The sequence below is a fragment of the Drosophila melanogaster genome, chromosome 2L, assembly GCF_000001215.4.
Source record: "Drosophila melanogaster chromosome 2L".
In the NCBI taxonomy this organism is placed as follows: domain Eukaryota; kingdom Metazoa; phylum Arthropoda; class Insecta; order Diptera; family Drosophilidae; genus Drosophila; species Drosophila melanogaster.
The window spans coordinates 16743149-16760554 of NT_033779.5; the positions used below are offsets into that span (position 1 = coordinate 16743149).

Genomic DNA, 17406 nt, shown 5'->3' on the forward strand with positions numbered 1-17406 from the left:
AGATGGCGCTGGTGAAGTAATCTTATGGGCCGCGCTTTTTGAGGTACATAATCGATAATAATGGAATAAACATATGTAAGAATTAATGTTATTTGAAAAATATGACAACAAAGTTCTCTTATTTCTACTGTCATCATTGTGAAATTATTTTCTTACCTTTTGCTATTGAGGCGAACATATCAATTTATTTGTATAATAATTATTATATTGGTTTAAGATATCGATAAGATTCATTTATTTGTATCGATATGCTGGTCACTCTGACTGGCTCTCCATTTTGTTTTCCACGACAGAGCAATTTTTAGTACAACAGATTGTTATCTTCTACCAATTACCGGATCGATTTTGTACATTTAAGTGTTTTAAAGCCACCTTAGGATCATGGGACGCAAGAAGAAGAAGGCCTCCAAACCCTGGTGCTGGTATCCTTTTCGCAAAACAAAGATATAAATATTTTTTCACTGCATGTGCCGCTCGCTGTATCTGCACATACACACACATTTATATAATGGTATTGGGTTGGGGGTAGATACACACACACATGTATATGCATACTGGCTACAACGCCGCATCCCCGTGAATTTTCCTTAACTCTTAACGCAAAAAACTAGGTACTGCAACCGTGAGTTCGATGACGAAAAGATCCTTGTGCAGCACCAGAAGGCCAAGCACTTCAAATGCCACATCTGCCACAAGAAGTTGTACACCGGACCCGGACTATCCATACACTGCATGCAGGTGCACAAGGAAACGGTGGACAAGGTCCCCAACTCGCTGCCCAATCGCTCAAATATTGAAGTCGAAATCTTTGGCATGGACGGCATTCCCGCCGAGGATCTCAGGGATCACGAACGTCAGAAGAATGGTGGCAAGTCTGATTCGGACGATGATGAACCGGTGGCCAAAAAGAAAGTAGAATGTAAGTGATCAGCAAACTGTATTGTATACAAAATCGCTATACAACATTCATTGCAGATGCCATGAGTGTACCGCCGCCTATGATGATGCCCCCGAACATGATGCCACCGCACATGCTGGGGCAGTACGGCATGGGCATGATGCAGCACATGCCGCCACTGCCTCCGTATCCAGTGCCCATGATGCCGCACATGATGCCTCCGCGTCCTTTGTTTCCAGCCGCCATGGCCACAACATCGGCGGCAGCTGCTGCGGCGGCGGCCCATCATCACCACGCCGCCGCCATGGCTCAACAAAAGCCAACATTTCCAGCGTACAGGTTAGCATCGTTAGGGGAAGACCATATAAGAATCCTTCCAATTTTTTTTTCTAAAGCTAGCAGTTAGACGTAGAGCCCTGTTAATAATCTTTTTTTTTTAAACGATTCGTATGTAAATTCAGTTTTGGGGGTATTTTAGGTGAAATACTTTCTACTCCAAATAATTGTTCACATTGGCACATTTTTAATGGTTTTCCCCTATTAAACATAGTTGTGAAGCAAGTCAAATGACTTATTATTAGGCTTAATCCTAAGAATTTGTTTTTAACTAACGTAAATCAATTATTTCTTCTTTTTGCTAAAGTAATGCTACCATAAGTGCTCCGCCTACCACCAATCATGCTGGTGGCGCATCCAGCGCACCACCAAGTGGTCCGCCAGATGCTCAGCAACACCAGCAGCGACCTCCAGCTCCACCGGCGGCAAGCGGAACTTCCGCTGCTGCTGTGACCACAAAGATTATGCATCCACAGGAGGACCTGAGTCTGGAAGAATTGCGCGCGCGCCAACCGAAAATACAAGCACGGTTGGCGGCCGCTTTGGCTTCACTGGCGAATCCACAAAGTCGCAAGAGTCCCAGCAACAATGGTGGCCCCTCTACGTCGATTCCCACCACTCCGCCGCCCCCGTCGCTGGCCGGGATCTCGCCCACGGGTAGCAATAGCAGCAGTGGCATGGCTAACTCGATTGTCGTCTCCGCAGCCATGTCGAAGGCCCAGGAAGTGAGTTCTTATCATAGTTATAGAAACCATAGTCAATATAAATAAACAGACCGTGACGGAAACGACTTCCACTGATTAACAGGAAATGACAAGCACAACGGACTGAAACGAGGACGTGTAAAAAAGACAATTTCCTCCAAAAAAAGAAAAATAATGAAAGAATAAATGTAATTGCACATAAAAAAACCTGACCCAATTTCGACTGCATTTTAAGAGAATGCATTCAGCATTCTAACAGAATTCCATTTTTCCAAACTGGACACTTTTATACATTTACTCTGCGCAGATCGCAAATTGCGACAGCGGAAGTTACGTTTAGACGACCACAGCGTACGAGAGCAAACAGATTACGAGAATCACACAATACGAAACAACATTAAAAAGAAAAGAAAACTTTTTTTAGCATATAGTATGATATATGTCTGTACAATTTTTAATTAAAAAAAATTAATGGCAACAAAACAAATGAAACGGCGGTTTTCAATTTAATTAATTTGATTTAAAACATTTTACCTCAACACATAGAGAACTCGATAGAAGGGAAAAGCAAGGTTTCGCATTGTCTTGGCCCTAAAAGTAATCTCCATCAATGTGATATGCCAACACATGTGCTAGTTTTGTATCTTAAAGGTAAAGCGGAAGCAGCTGAAATGCAATTCACATGCCCACTGATAAATAGTGAAATTCTTTATAGCGGGTGGGCTGATTTAATTGGATCATAGGGGCAGGTTTGAAGCCAGCTTGCTTAGTATGTTTTAGAAATCTATGTAGTCGGTTCCATACACGCTTAGGAAGCGTTTTTTACATCAAGCGCAGGCTAAAAACTCATTTTTAAATAGGGAATCTTAAATTAGATGATTACTTTAATTCTTGATATGATCTAGTAATTTTTGTTCGTCAATTTTTGTTACTTCAGCAGCTTACAATCTGCAATTCTATTTTTTCATTTGGGGTTCAGCCCCGTTTTTTTGAAACCCTTAAGCAAATTTTTTTGTTACCACGATAGGTACATAGAGACCTGACTCAGTCAGGATACATTTTTTTTGGGTTGACCCCGAAACTACACCCTCCCAGTGGCAAGTGAGATAAATTCAATCGATTCCAAACATTTTCTTACAGAACGCCGCTCTAGTTGCCGTGGCACAGGCGCAGGCACACGCACACGCACATGCTGCCCAGGTGCAGGCCCAAGCGCAAGCCCAGGCCGTGGTCCAAGCTCAGGTGCAAGCCGCGCATGTGGCACACGCTGTGGCAGCACAGCAGCAGGCAGTACAGCAGCAACAGGCGGCTCAGCAGCAACAGCAAGCCGCTGTGCAACAGCAGGCGGCGGTGCAGCAGCAGCAACAACAACAACAGGCGGCGGTGCAGCAGCAGCAGGCGGCGCAGCAGCAGGTCAAACAACTGGAGGAACTGAATCGGGCTGTGATGCTCCAGCGCTTTCAGGCTGCCCGACAGCCTGGGAATCCCGGTGCGGCAGCAGCGGCTGCGGCGGCCGCAGCCGTCGGCATGGTAAGTCTCTAATCATGCGGTGCTGCGTATGCCACGCGAGCAATCAAACCAAAGAATGAACTTGCCTTAACAATACCGAAATTCCGAAATTGCTGAGAATCTCAATCTGTAAAAGACCACAATACAAATACCGATCTTGTGTCCTAGAATGGTATCATAAAGCCAACGACAGCATTTTCGAGTGGGTTAACCCAATAAATAAAGCTTCGCCCTCATCATCATGGTTGGTCACCTATTAGCTAATGTTTACGCGATTAGTTGGGGGTTCTAAATTTACAATGATCCTATAGCGAGATAATCTATGGTTAACCGAAACGCACACTCATAAGACTAATCTGAAAATTTATGTTAAAACCGTCAACGGATACATTAAAAAAATGTGTGTATTTGTAAAAAAATATAACTTTTTTTTTTTAATTTTATAAAGGATTTAGTTTGTTAAAAAATTAAAATATTTAGGAGCTGATAGGAAAAAGAAATTTGCACTTCTTTAAAACAAATTAACGTTTTCATCAGTGTAAAAACAATCACTTGGCTAACTACAACCGCTTACCAACACTACCGCTTAAAGTTCCCTTTTCTTTTCGAACCCATTACTTTTGCCCAGCTTAGAAACAAGGAAGATCAACAGTCTCAACTACGTCTTTACGCCATATGTATAAATCTAAAAACCCTATTAAGCTTGTAAACTGGAAAAATATGTTAAAGTTACCGTTACAATTGCAGTACAGAGCAGAAGTTCAGTGTTGATAAACGATAAGTGTTGCAAAAGTGTTGCGCAGGGTCCAAAAAGAGTTACAGTATGTATGGTTTTTGTACAAGCAAGTTTATCTCTTCCCCCAAAACCCAACCTAATCACTCCCTCAATAAAACTCACACCCCGCAAAATGATATGTGATATACAAAGTGCGCAATGCAACCAGATAAGTAAAAGCCAAAAACTCCATTATAATCTTACTTAGTCGTACTTATGCAAGTAATTATGTAGTCTAAGCAAGTACCTACTCTACTCTATCTCTCAATATCACATCCATGCGTATATAATCCACAAAGATCAAACCCCCCGACCCCAAATGAGTTTCTAGTACGTACTGCCTTGCAAGTAAAACAGAAAAACAATTAACATTTACAAATATGATAGTGAATGAGAGAACAGTCGTGAGTTATGTTTAAACTATTTTGCAAGCCATGTAAGTACATTTCAATAATTTCTATTACAAAAAAAAAAAAGAAACAATTACTTTGAATTTGTCGTAATGGTTGCTGCGTTGGTTGGTTTAATTGATTGATGATTGATTGACTGGTTGATTGATTAATTCATATCCACAAGATATACACTTGAATTAAGTAAGACAACACTCCGCATTGATATGTCTCTCTCTCTGTTTCTATTAACTTGATACTTCACCCCCCAATATAAAAACCAAACCTGAAAACTACCTCATAAGCATAATATCTAAATGTTTTATGACCTGTAAATTGTATTACCATATATCAGTGTTTTATGTTTTTCCGATCACGCATTTCTGTCTCGAAATCATTCTTCCTTCATTCAAAAGCATTCCAAATTCATACCATCCACATCCACTTCCATTCACACTAACACTCCATTCGTCTGGTTTAATGCGCAGTACAAATGCTAAACCAAGGTAGAGGACTTCCGGTTCGCGATTCCTTCAATTTCATTTACAACCGATGAGCTTGCCGTAGACCTCATCCTAACCCACTCTCATCCTCATCCTCATCCAACTCTTACTCTTAGCCAAGTTTGAAACTAACTTTAACTGAAAGATATTGGAACTTGAACTCGACCCCATGCCTCCGGTTAGTAAATCAAATTACTATTTCTTTTTCTTAAGTGCGAATACGAATAATTTTTTTATGTTGCTCTACCTGAAGTGCAACTCAATTATTAAGATACAAAACCATATATGGTTTGCAATGCAATCCCCTCACACCTTCTTCCACACCATCGTCGTCGTCAGTTCAGTTTCCGAATTGTAAGTACTTTTCATTTTAAATCAACAAACTATTTAATTACAATCAAAATATATTGTTTTTACCATGGTGAGAAGAGAAGAAGTCTCGCCTCTTCTCTCTGCTCTACTCAATATTCTACTCTATATTTCTTGTCTCTGCTCTATCATACATTTGTAATGCGATGCAAAAATGTTTTCCACCAACAAAAAACCAAACACACACACACACCTTATCCATTTATTGAATAAGTACGCAAAACCAACTTATTAATATTTTAAATGAAAAAAAAGAAAAAAAAAAAACAAAAACGAAACAACATAATTAATAACAACTTAGCTAATTTTGTGTACAATGGCTTCAATATAGACCTAACTAAAGTGCCATCAGGAGTATTAATTCGTGATCTATTTTCCATGCTCTTCTATATCTTTCTCTCCTCATCCGGTCCTGAACCTCCAGATGCCGCTCCCTGGGCACATGCAGCTTATGCAGCCGATGCTGAGACCGGCCATGGCCATTGGACCCCATGGAACTCTCATCGGTGGGAATATGCTTAGAGCCGGTGGCCCCGGATTACACGGCATGCCTGCAGGTATGTGACGAGATCAACGATTGCTTGTTGTAAATGGAGCAGCAGTTGCTAACTATCTAAAGATCTGAATATTTAAAGATATACATTATGATTGCGGTTTAGGTCTACTGCCGATGCAGATTGGACTACCGGGAATGCCGGGTGCCTTACCAGCAGGAGCGATGGCAATGCCTGGAATGGGCGTGATGCTGCAAGGACATCCCAATATGCTGCAAATGATGCAGCCGCGCTTTAGATGATGTCTGCCCGCAGCGCCGGGTCTGTTGCAGGCGCCAGCAGGCCAGCCGCCAACGCACCTGCAACCGCAGCCGCATCCTCAGCACGTGCAGCCAGCCCGGTCCTTTTCCCGGACCACGGCCGCTCTGCAGGCTCAGGCACCACTGTTGAGCCTGCCGCTGCCACTGCTTTTCCATGAGTGAGGCACGGATCAAGCTTATGATTGCAAACAGCAAACAGCGCGCACTCAGCAAGCAAGTTCTTTTATAAAATCAAACCAAAGTCAGTTTTTTTCAATGTATAACAGTTTTTGAGACACGGTACCCTAAAAACACACATACACACTTCTTGGCCACACGCTACCCACTAATCAGCGGTTATGCCTAGTAAACATGTCGATGTCATAGATATATATATATATTTCCTTCATCTAAAGCACTCCATTTTAGCTTTTGTTTTAAACCAAATTGCCTATTTTTTCCAATCCGACCTTCTCGATGTGCGTGCATAAATACATCTTTTAGATATATTTTTCGTACTATTTGTATAACACAATGTATCACAACGCTAAACCACACACACACTAACACCATCCATCTGAAGCTATTTTGTTGTGCTGTAGAAATCTATCTAATATCTGTATCTATATCTGTATAATCAACAAATTAATCGTTGACACATAACCTATACAATTTGTTGTTTTTTAACATTCTTTTTCTTTTTTTTTAGTTTCATTTAGTGAGCATATACTTTAAACACATCCACACCCACACACTCTCAAGTTGTTTAATAATATCTCCTACAAAACAAATGAAATCCGAAAAGAAAAAAACCTTCGAAATCACACAAAACCAAATGCAAAACCAAAAAACATGAACGCTCAAAGCCCTGGGTATGTTGACAATTGCCATAAGCAGCATTTTTGTGTTGTTTTTGTGTTATTCGTGCGTAATTATACTTTCGATTCTTTATGTCCATGTGAAAAGCTCTGCAAACTGTTATAATGTTTTAAAATTCATAAAACTTCTGGCCAGGCCCCATGTTGTCTAGACCTTCGTTCAATCGTTCAGTTGCGGCTGGCAAAAAGTAAGTCCTAACTTTCCTTATCTAGTATATATTCAACTATATACAAAAATATTTATAAACATATTCGAAATTTGTTTGTATCGTTTCTGTTTTTTTGGTATGTAAAATATTTTTGGTGTGTGTCATCGTGAGACAACAGATCAGATCAGGTATCTACATTCAATTTGATTTTCTTATTCAATAGTTATATGTGCATAAACAAATACTATCTCTATCCTAAGTCATTTGGTTATGGTATGGTTGGTACTAATCAACAACAACTACAATAAAACAAAACACCCATCCCCCTGTAAACCGCCTATTTAGCTTATAGAGTTGCCCCTTGCTGGGAATCTACAATAGATAGGAATTGCTCACGTGTTAGTAACTACACTCGATACTCGTACATTGTTTCGGTATTGAACTTAATACTTTTGCTTAGTTGTTACCGTAGCGATCTTCCAATGTCCTTGGTTATGTAGCTTCCTTCTCACGACTTCAACAAGTTTTCAAACTAACTAAACGTACATAATACTCGAGAACTTCATCCTTGTAGAGGCGCTTAGGTTTTTGTTAATCCGATGGAAAACCCATACAATTTTAGCTAGCATAAGTAGTCGATTGACAGTTAAGAAGTACTAGTCGTATCCTTTTTGGTTTTGTTATGTTCATCGAAAATGGAAAGCAGCATGAGTCAGATTGTTCTCCATTCCCCGAGATCTTCGAATACTCCGAACCCAGTGTAGCCTACGGTAGTTAGAATTAGCACCCAGAATCCTGGAGAGCACCACACGCGACACAATCTAACATTCACCTATGTACGTTTGAGTATACCTATAGTACACACATGTAACACTAGTAACCCAACCATTATACTATATATCTCTGTATGTATAAATACATGTATTAATGTAACTATACCGCGTAACCTAACCATAAGCAATGACAAGTGAAAAACTGGCCAAAAAGAAGCGGTTGAATCCTCCGAGTATTCACTTCGCTCGGGCCAGTTTAGCGCAAAATTGATGTTGGACTTTTGGGTCTGGCAAATTAGCCGCACCGCCATCGGGATATCGCCGGGCATATGAATTTCGTTGGCCTGGTTCGATCATCCTGCGGTGTTAGAACGGCGTGCTTCAGACGAAAGTACCTCAATGCAAGACAGACAATATCGCAGATTTGGTGGCATTACTTACTCGTATACGATTCACACACTCCTCGACTAAGCTCGCATCTGTACACAGTCGTTATAATCGTACTCGTAGAATACATATTCTCTTTCTCTGGTAATTGTATGGCGAAGACTTGTAAATATTTGATCGACGCATTTCATTTTGTAGAGTTGCTTTTACTTACCACTCTTGCTTTACTTTCGTCGGGAATGCATATTATTTGAATACCTCTCTTGTTTATCACAAAACTCTCTTTAGTGATCCAAATTTTATATATTATTTCGAAACAATTTATTGTATACTTTTAATTAGAAAATTTTTTTAAAATTATTTTTATGTAAAATTATTTTGGCAATAAAAAGGCAACATTTTAATTCCTTGACTTGTTGGTCTCAATTTAGCCTTTTCGATTGTCAATTTGCGGCTGTGTTATGTTAGTTAATCCAGATTATCGAAATGAGTCAAATCCAATTGAATTTGTTTATTTTTGGCTTGCATTTCCCGTCAGTAGTCAACATATAGTATTGTTTTTGGTGGTGGTCTTTAAATGATTTAATATTTTATCATAATTTTCCGTAAAATTCTATCCATGCAATGCACGCGTTCATTTGAAAAGAGTACAGCTGAAAAAGGCTACAAGTTTTGTTAACATTTAATGGGCTTAAGGTGTTTTGCAAGGAGAACTAACTATGAAAACTAAGAATTAATTAAATATTTTAGACCACCGAATCTGTCTGTCTTCGCGCTGGGCGACACGCGAGTAGCTGGACAAATGGCAGTCCCTGTAATACTAAACCCCACACAAAACCGTTCCACGAGCGTAAATGTCTGCTGCGTCCAGTCGAAAGCGTGTCACATTAATTTTGCTGAGCGAAGAGTCCCCTGCGTCCGTGCTGCCCCCTTCTATCTATCCATATTAATATATAAATAAGTGGTATATATGTCTATCTTTGGATTATGTTTTGCATGGCGAGAAGAGTATGCCTTCCGACCACAAAGTACAAGTTCGAATCGGACGCAGGCGATGTGCCGTAGCTTGGTCAGCAGATATACGGCCTGGTCCGGTATATTGTAACTCTGAGGCGAGGGCACATCACAGTTATGGAAGTAACTGTTGGACTTTTCGGTCCTTGTCTTGCGACCACTCAATCGTTATATCCACACGCATAACACCACTACTATAATATAACTTTATAACTGAATCAGACGAACCGCATTCGCATACAACGCGTCTAGTTCAATCCACACAAACCGGCGGCTGAATCACCAACCACATCGATCACCACACCACTTCTCAAAGCATTCGTGCAATGATGGATCTGAAAGAGATTTACTAGAACGTTTGGTTACACATTTTGTTCAGTGTTGATTTACTCATTTATCAATATGAAATTAATCAATAATGCTTTGATAGTTGCAACTACTTTGTTTGGGAAAGTATTTCAAGATCGAATAAATTTCAAACTAATAAACGATAAGAATTTCTTTTGCCAAAGATCTTTGAAGCTTTCGACCAAAGATTTTTTTTTTATAATTAATAATAATCTTTGATTAAATATAAATGTTAACCGTGTTTATATTTCGCATAAGCTTTAAACATTTTTGTTGCATTTACTTTTAACTAAAGCTTACGGAACTAACTAATCAAATTTTCCTTATCCATTTCTGTTCGTTCCACAAATAATCACACAAATACTTAGCTAATGCCTATACTTTATTTAGAGCAAATGCATAAAATCAAAAACCAACAAAATTGCCTATGTTAAATCATTTTTAATGTTGTCATGTAAATGAAAAGATGCAAGATCAAGGATTAAAAACAAAAAAAGAATATAGCATTCTTGTACGTAAAATGTTTTTACCAAACCACAAAGAAAGATAGTATACAACAGCAAGTTATATAAGCAATTGTTTAAATTCTTTTTAACTATACAAAAAGCAAACAATACTATTAGGAAAACATATAAAATGCATAAAAGTACTATTTCTAGTTTAATGTTTCGATTGTTCTCTATTCTTTTGAAATTAATTTATTGACATTTTAAATAAAACAAATAAAAGTGAACATCATGCGTTTTCTTTCATCGATTTTGTTTCAGGTTAAAACTGATTCATAAAAAGTGTGAAACTGAAAGCTAATATTATTATTAAAGGGAACTTGCATTCATATCTTGTATGGAACGGCCACAAAATGGATGACTCATTGGGATATCCCCATTTTAACCAAGGCACTCATTCTGTCAGTTAGACAATCGGACGACCGGAACATTCCATGATGATAAACCAACAAATTAATTAAAATTTAATTTCAAATATTGATTTAATACAAGAAAAATTACTCGGACATGGGCTTGTCTAATATCTTTTCACATTTATGGGTCAATCATGAATACACAGTAGGCCTACAAGCTACAAGTGTGGGAGTTTTTTCAGGGGCTTGTCAATCGCGGGGCCACAGCTGGAGATTTTAATGGATGGATTAGTATGTCCATGGTGTGGGAGCTATGCATAATATTTGTGGGATAGCCCAGGGAGCGTGCCAAAAACTACTTTAATTCATAGCCAACGTGCTAAACCGTCTTACGGGCTGACTAATTCAAGTTCAGTCGAATTCCAAGAGAGCCGCTTGGAGCGGGAACCACTCACGCAGACCGGTCTCCAATGGGTTGACTTGTCTGGCGGCTCACTTGACTTTTAGTTTCGTTTCGAGTCTCGACACTGGCGGTTGTGTGCTGCTCTTTGGTTGATCATAAGAAGGTGTGTTAAGTGCCGACCCGAACTGTTGACATTTGGTTAAGATTTGTCAAGTAAATCACATAAACATATGTATTAACTCCGGTGATCATAAAAGCGAAGCCAGGGCCAAACGAAAGATTCAAGACACAAACTTAGAGGCAGCCAGGTGACAAGGCTTGCATAACTGGAGCTGACCAAAAAGTGTGTTTTCAATACTCTTTGAACCATTCACAATTGTAAAAAAAAACAATAAATATGTATCAGCAACAAAGCAAACAAAAAACACGTTAAGTAATGGCAATAAAAAAAGGGATAGATGGAAAATCCCGTGGCCATACCATTAAAATCCATTAATAATGATACAACATTTGTGATTACATACGGCTAGCTTAGACACGCCCACAATAAAAAACGGAAAGTATATTTTTACAGCTGACTCACGAAAATAACTTGAAAATTCACCATCGAGAAGAGTCCCAAATCGAAAATACACTTTATTTGAGGAACAAACGAAAGATATTGGCGGTCACTCCGGAGTGCGCATTTTGAAATGCTAATGGTTGAACTGCGAGGCTCAACTTGAAATTGATGATGAGGTCGAGTGTTTCGGACAACGAGTTAGAAAAAATGAAAGATACCCTAAAAATAAAGATCGAGTGAGGTGGTGGCAGTCAACTTGTAAACAGTTGGTTATGGAGAAAGGTTTAGTTTGAAGAGCACTTAAGTTGTAGTAGATCGTTCTCATTTTTTGTTTAGAGCAAAATAAAAAGCGAAAAAATAAAAAAGGGTAAAGAAAACATCGGCCAACTTCCTTGGCCACGTTCTGATCTTGTTCGTTAGATAATATACCTCAAGTCTCGCTTTTAACCAGAAATTAAACTTTGTGGTTTGGCAACTGAGTCAAAGTTTTGGCCGACCAAAGGCAACTTTCAAATGCCGAAGTGAACCAAAGCGACATAAAGTGTGAGTCACACGGAGCATTAGAAGGCCAAAAAGGCTGGTCCAAATGACATAATTTAAGAATTTATGAACATTAGAAGAAACAAATATACTGAGAACTAAATGTGATGGAAAATTAAAGAACCCTACTCATACTATGATTGAAAAAGTATGTAAGCACTTTTGTATCTACGATTTGTTTGTGCCCAATTCAGCAGTTTAATGCTACCATATTAAATGAATCTTAATTTGGTTTTTTTCGAGTGTTTGATCTGGTTGCGTTTATGGCTTGGACAAGGCCGTTGCGGCTTAACGGAAGCTTAAATGAATAGAGCAGCGTTTATTAATTGATTTTGGTATTTGCAGTGAATTTATTGGAGACATGCTGCGATTCAGATTAGGCCTGCTACTTCTGTGGGCGGTCTCTGCCCTGGCGAACGACAATCTTCGCGTAGCGTACGAGTGGCGGGAAATGGACTTCAAGTACGCCAATCCAGACCAAAGATGGTCGGCCATCGAGCGGGGCGAGTTCAAGCCGGCCAATGTGATACCCTTTGGCCTGGAGGTTGCCGGCCACCGACTCTTTGTCACCCTGCCCAGATGGAGGGACGGAGTGCCGGCCTCGTTGGCCTACCTTGATCTTAATGGTAAGCGCTTGAGTTGCATTGTTGCAGCTGCCACAGTACATGAATTTGAATATAATTGCCCCATGCAATTGCACTATGTGTGCCAAGAGCTGATCTGAGATCTCAAATCTCGGATCTCACAGCTCGGCAATTGTTTTGGTCGCGTCTGATGGCGCTTCTGATCAACTTGACCATCCGAACAATTCCGTTTCCTTTCGCACTTGCGGCAATTAGCATAGTAATAACGCTCGCTGACGTTATTAGCTGTCTGACATCAACAGCATGCCACAAATCGGTGCATACTAGATGTATGTATTTATGTGTACATATCACTTGGGGTTCTGTGTGGGCTGCGAAGTACACTTGTACAATAAACAGTCACATTTGGCCAATGCAAGTGTATCAAGTACATATAGTATCAAGTTGTTAAATTATCGCCGTTGTTTTCATTTTGTAAAACTTCTTGAATAGAACAAAATTAACATTTATTTTTGCACTTATCGAGAACTTTTCTTATATTATAATCTGCTAATTGGAATATTCCTGGCGAATCGTTGTAAATATAAAGTTACATTTCCTTTTACTGCTCAACAGCAAGGCCAGTGGGCAGTTGATTTAGCCACAACTCAATCAGAGCTCATTAGCAAGTTAATCAGTTTAGACAATTGCACTGAAAAGCAGCAGTGCGAATTACTCACCAACAGGCAACAAATACATACATACACAAACATTTTGTGAGCAATCCAATTAGCAATGCAAATGGCCAAATTTAAATACAACAAGGCGAATAAAATGACTGCTGACGAGAGAGATCAATAAACCTTCAAATATAATATATTATATATAAATATATATCAACAGAATATATATACAACGAATGTAAACTTATATAATATATTATATTAATGTAAAGTAATAGCGTTAATTGGTCTCACTTTAGATGATTATGTCAGGGATAAAATTAGTTGTATTAAACATGAGTTATTGTATTTTATTAAGCGTTCTATTTTGATGTATTTTATTCAGATACCTCCAGCAAGGGTCCAGCCTTGAAGCCATTCCCCAGCTGGCAGGCTCACAATCTCCAGGAAGCCGAACCGGAATTGGTTTCTCCATTCCGCGTGCGAGCCGATAGATGCGGACGCCTGTGGGTGCTCGACTCTAGGATCTCCGGAGTCCTGGAGCAGACCAAGATCTATGGAGCAGCCCAGCTGCTGGTCTACGATCTGCACAATGATGATTTGTTGAGACGACACGTTTTGCCCGCCGGTCAGTTGAAGCAGGGATCTTTACTGGCCAATCTGGCGGTGGAGGACTCTGACTGTGAGAATACCTTTGCCTACGCAGCCGATTTGGGCAGTCCCGGCTTGGTGGTTTACTCATGGAAGGATGAGGAATCGTGGCGTGTGCAGCATCACTTCTTCCACCCAGATCCAATGGCCGGTAACTTCAGCATCAATGGCATTGAGTTTCAATGGGATGATGGCCTATACGGACTGGCTCTATCGAAGCCCCTGGAAACGGGCTATGCCACATTGTACTTCCATCCCCTCTGCTCCACTACGGAATTCTCGGTGGATACATCGATATTGCGTAACAAGACCCTGGCCACTTCGCCGATGATTTATCGAGAATTCAAGGTGCTGGGCTCCAGAGGACCGAACACCCAGGCTGGAGCCGAGTTCTTGGATCCGGATACCGGAGTCCTATTCTACGCCCTGCCCAATCTGAACGAAGTCGCCTGCTGGCGCACTGCCACAGACTTTAGTCACAGTTCCCAGAGCCGCATCCACATGAACAATGATACCTTGGTGTTCCCCAGTGACATCAAGGTTGATGATCAGAAACGTCTATGGGTCCTATCCAATCAGCTACCCGTCTTCATCTACGATGAACTGTACGCCGGCTCAATAAACTTCCGTATCCTGACTGCCAGTGTTAAGGAGGCCATTGAGAATACAGCCTGTGAAATTAGAACTTCCCCTCTGCCAGATGTAATCAACAAACTGGGGGATATTCTCAATACTAACATCAAACTGAAGTCCAATTCGGCTTCTTCCCTTAGGAACCTCAGCTCCCTTATGCTGATTGCCTTATGTTTGCTGATGAGCTTTAGAATCTAGATTCCCGCAGCGGTACAAAAGTATCTTGCGCACTTGCGAACGAAAATGTTTTATGTTTTTCAAGAACAGAGAACTTGAAAAATTTCTGTAATTTTAGCATTTTCACTGATTTCTTAAACGTACGAAATATTTTTATTTGAGTGCAATTGTAATCTGTTAAGATGTAGGCTTAGAAAACTTAAACGTTGTACGTGAAGTTGATTAAATGTAAGAAGTGTATTTGAATAGTTTTCTTTATATGTACTTCCCACTTATTGCAAATCCAAGCCAGCTTGGTTATTGACTCAATATTTGGGTTGCTTTTCCTTCTTTTTATAGGCAATTTCTACATCGATGGTCTCATCGCTGGTTTGTGATTGACCATCCTCGGAGTTTGCCTCTAACTTTGCCTGCTCCTTCTGCTGCATCCTCTTAATGAATCCGCCACAGAAAAAGAGCATCATCTGAAAGGATGTCAAATACCTTGTTACTCTGCCAGTTTGAATGTGGACTTGGTCTTACATGCTCCAGTATTCCAATCAATCCCAGGACAGACAAGCCCAGTAGAAAACCAAGAGAACCACCCACATCGGCTATGAATTGTGTGGTGTCATAGCTGGGACGCTCTTCAATCATCTGAAAATGTTAACGGGCTCAGTGAAAGATCGATGCATCATAACATTATTAACCTACCGATATCAGTTTTGTTGTATAGTATATGTAGATTTGGGTGCGTGGCTCTGGTTGATTAAAGGCCTTTCTGTTCTGAATGAAAGTTGTGTATATTCTCGATTGGCAGGGCTGAACACAGTCACAGTCAAAGTCATCCTCATTTTCATAGACACTGAAAGAGAAAATAGAAAATACATACTTACATACATAATAAAACACTAATGCTTCTGTCTTACTCTTTATAATCCGATATCAGTTTCCTCATGGAAAGGGAGTCATTGCAGGGCTCACTTGCAATCTCATGCATCCAAGGACCCGAACACTGCATATTATCGGCTAAATCCTGCCAGATGCATTGTTCACCACACTGAAATGGTTGCAAATACTGAATTAAGGACACATAGTGCGGTTGCACCTACCTTTAAGTCACTGTAGTTCTCATCATCGGAACACGCCTCTTCACGCGTCTGAACATTGGAAAAGTATTGGGTTTGAAGCTTGATCTCTATTTCCTCATTGACACCAACAAAAACATACTCCACTCGACCAGATCCCTTCATATTGATTTCTTGGCAGGAATATAAATTAAAGCTTACCCCCCTATGACTTTTGTATGATAATCTCACCTGTAAAATTCTCTTTCTTATCGTGTATAAAGACATGCCACCCAACACTGCCTGTGTCCACATCGCTGACGGATGTGGTCAACATAGAATGTTCTAGCATTATGGAGTAACCAACAGCCTTTGATACTCTCTTCGCGGATTCCTTGGGTCTAAGGGTGTAGCAGCGACCCATATAAAAGTGTAGACTGCTGTTCATGACCACATCTAAATTCGGCATATATATTGCATCATGCATTTAATATACCCTTAATTAATTCGACTTACTGTTTTTGTCCTCGTTTAGTCCGTAAAATACAAAAGTGTCTCCCGAATCATGTGTGCTATTTTCAAAGAACTCATCCAGGGATATTTCTCCAAATGGATATTTCATCCAGCAGGTTGCATATTTTGGATGTGGACACGCACCGCCGGAAAGGCGCTTTAAAAATACGAGTGTATTAAATTTATTGCATTTACTTATACCGAATAGAGGTGCTTGTAGAAATATCTCTAAATGGATTGCAAAATATCTTCTAGTTTTCTTTCCTATTCACTAACCGTTAGCACCTCCTCCTTATAGGGCGGTTCCCGACATATGGTCACCGAGGGCATTTCGATGGTTTCGTTTAGGCTGTAGTAGGAGTGAGTGGATATGGGTGGATTGTACAGCTTGGCGAAGCACTCGTACAACTGGACAATGACCACAATGCAGCAGGCGAAGAGAACCAGGTAGCGTATGAGCTTAGCTGGATCACGAAAGAGCCAGGCCCGCGTCTCCGACCAGTAACCCATGGCGTGTGGAAAGTGAAACTCGAGTGAGCTCAATGGATATGGGGTGCCAGTTTCTGTCATGGCTGAGGGCCAATATCTTTGGGTTCGCAGCATGCTTGAATTCTCACAGTTGGTCAAGATAAGCCTAATATTGATTTACGTGCCGTGGTGGCGATAAAGCGCCATCAACCCGGCCATCCATGGTGACTATACACCGGGACATGTGCTGTATTCGTTGTTTGCAAAACTCCGTAGTACCATGGCTCTGAGCGTAACATTACCAAAACATGTTGTTTATAATTGTCTACGCCTAGTGCAGATAGCTATGCCGCCATATCTACTGAACCCGTAGCTGCAGCAAAAATCACCGCTGAGTAACGAATTTATGGTTTTATATCTGTTTGCTCCTCGTCCAATCGCCGCGTGTGCAGAGGCAGTCTTGACGCTTCCTTATGGGGTCCC

The 17406-nt window shown here is 40.3% G+C and overlaps 3 protein-coding genes across 11 annotated transcripts; 2 read left to right on the forward strand and 1 right to left on the reverse strand.

The window, feature by feature from the left end:
• Positions 1 to 256: 256 nt before the first annotated feature.
• On the forward strand, positions 257 to 10556 carry BuGZ (Bub3 interacting GLEBS and Zinc finger domain protein). Of its 7 annotated transcripts, none has more exons than NM_001273584.2 (7): positions 257 to 422; positions 612 to 919; positions 976 to 1237; positions 1542 to 1959; positions 3079 to 3468; positions 5908 to 6040; positions 6143 to 10556. In NM_001273584.2, exons 1-7 carry the CDS (start codon positions 382 to 384, stop codon positions 6457 to 6459), a joined length of 1869 nt encoding a protein of 622 aa, NP_001260513.1. In that variant the 5' UTR covers positions 257 to 381; the 3' UTR covers positions 6460 to 10556. The 7 variants fall into 6 exon arrangements, with proteins under 7 accessions (NP_001260513.1, NP_001246047.1, NP_001260512.1 ...); NM_001273583.2 differs by having other exon boundaries at positions 257 to 416; positions 6119 to 10556; NM_001259117.3 differs by having other exon boundaries at positions 6143 to 8865.
• Positions 10557 to 11187: 631 nt separating this feature from the next.
• On the forward strand, positions 11188 to 15135 carry yellow-b. Of its 2 annotated transcripts, none has more exons than NM_001299058.1 (3): positions 11188 to 11430; positions 12535 to 12815; positions 13821 to 15135. In NM_001299058.1, the coding sequence occupies exons 2-3, from the start codon at positions 12551 to 12553 to the stop codon at positions 14915 to 14917; spliced, it is 1362 nt and encodes a 453-aa protein (NP_001285987.1). In that variant the 5' UTR covers positions 11188 to 11430; positions 12535 to 12550; the 3' UTR covers positions 14918 to 15135. The 2 variants fall into 2 exon arrangements, with proteins under 2 accessions (NP_001285987.1, NP_523586.1); NM_078862.2 differs by having other exon boundaries at positions 11188 to 11250.
• ppk17 (pickpocket 17) lies at positions 15036 to 17406 on the reverse strand. 2 transcript variants are annotated; one of them, NM_001299059.1, is made up of 8 exons: positions 16732 to 17406; positions 16459 to 16612; positions 16195 to 16398; positions 15988 to 16136; positions 15805 to 15935; positions 15590 to 15740; positions 15419 to 15532; positions 15036 to 15360 (listed from the first exon to the last, which is right to left on the reverse strand). In NM_001299059.1, exons 1-8 carry the CDS (start codon positions 16963 to 16965, stop codon positions 15202 to 15204), a joined length of 1296 nt encoding a protein of 431 aa, NP_001285988.1. In that variant the 5' UTR covers positions 16966 to 17406; the 3' UTR covers positions 15036 to 15201. The 2 variants fall into 2 exon arrangements, with proteins under 2 accessions (NP_001285988.1, NP_609809.1); NM_135965.2 differs by having other exon boundaries at positions 16732 to 16990.

Excerpts from the sequence above, each read along its gene's own strand:
- BuGZ (NM_001273583.2), top strand. The coding sequence starts at position 382 with ATGGGACGCAAGAAGAAGAAGGCCTCCAAACCCTG. Across the intron at positions 417-611 it reads AAGAAGGCCTCCAAACCCTG|GTACTGCAACCGTGAGTTCG; the intron begins GTGCTGGTATCC and ends GCAAAAAACTAG. Across the intron at positions 6,041-6,118 it reads ATTACACGGCATGCCTGCAG|ATATACATTATGATTGCGGT; the intron begins GTATGTGACGAG and ends GAATATTTAAAG.
- yellow-b (NM_001299058.1), top strand. The coding sequence starts at position 12,551 with ATGCTGCGATTCAGATTAGGCCTGCTACTTCTGTGGGCGGTCTCTGCC. Across the intron at positions 12,816-13,820 it reads GGCCTACCTTGATCTTAATG|ATACCTCCAGCAAGGGTCCA; the intron begins GTAAGCGCTTGA and ends TATTTTATTCAG.
- ppk17 (NM_001299059.1), bottom strand. The coding sequence starts at position 16,965 with ATGGGTTACTGGTCGGAGACGCGGGCCTGGCTCTTTCGTGATCCAGCT. Across the intron at positions 16,613-16,731 it reads ATAAGGAGGAGGTGCTAACG|CGCCTTTCCGGCGGTGCGTG; the intron begins GTTAGTGAATAG and ends GTATTTTTAAAG. Across the intron at positions 15,741-15,804 it reads CTGATATCGGATTATAAAGA|TGTCTATGAAAATGAGGATG; the intron begins GTAAGACAGAAG and ends TTTCTCTTTCAG.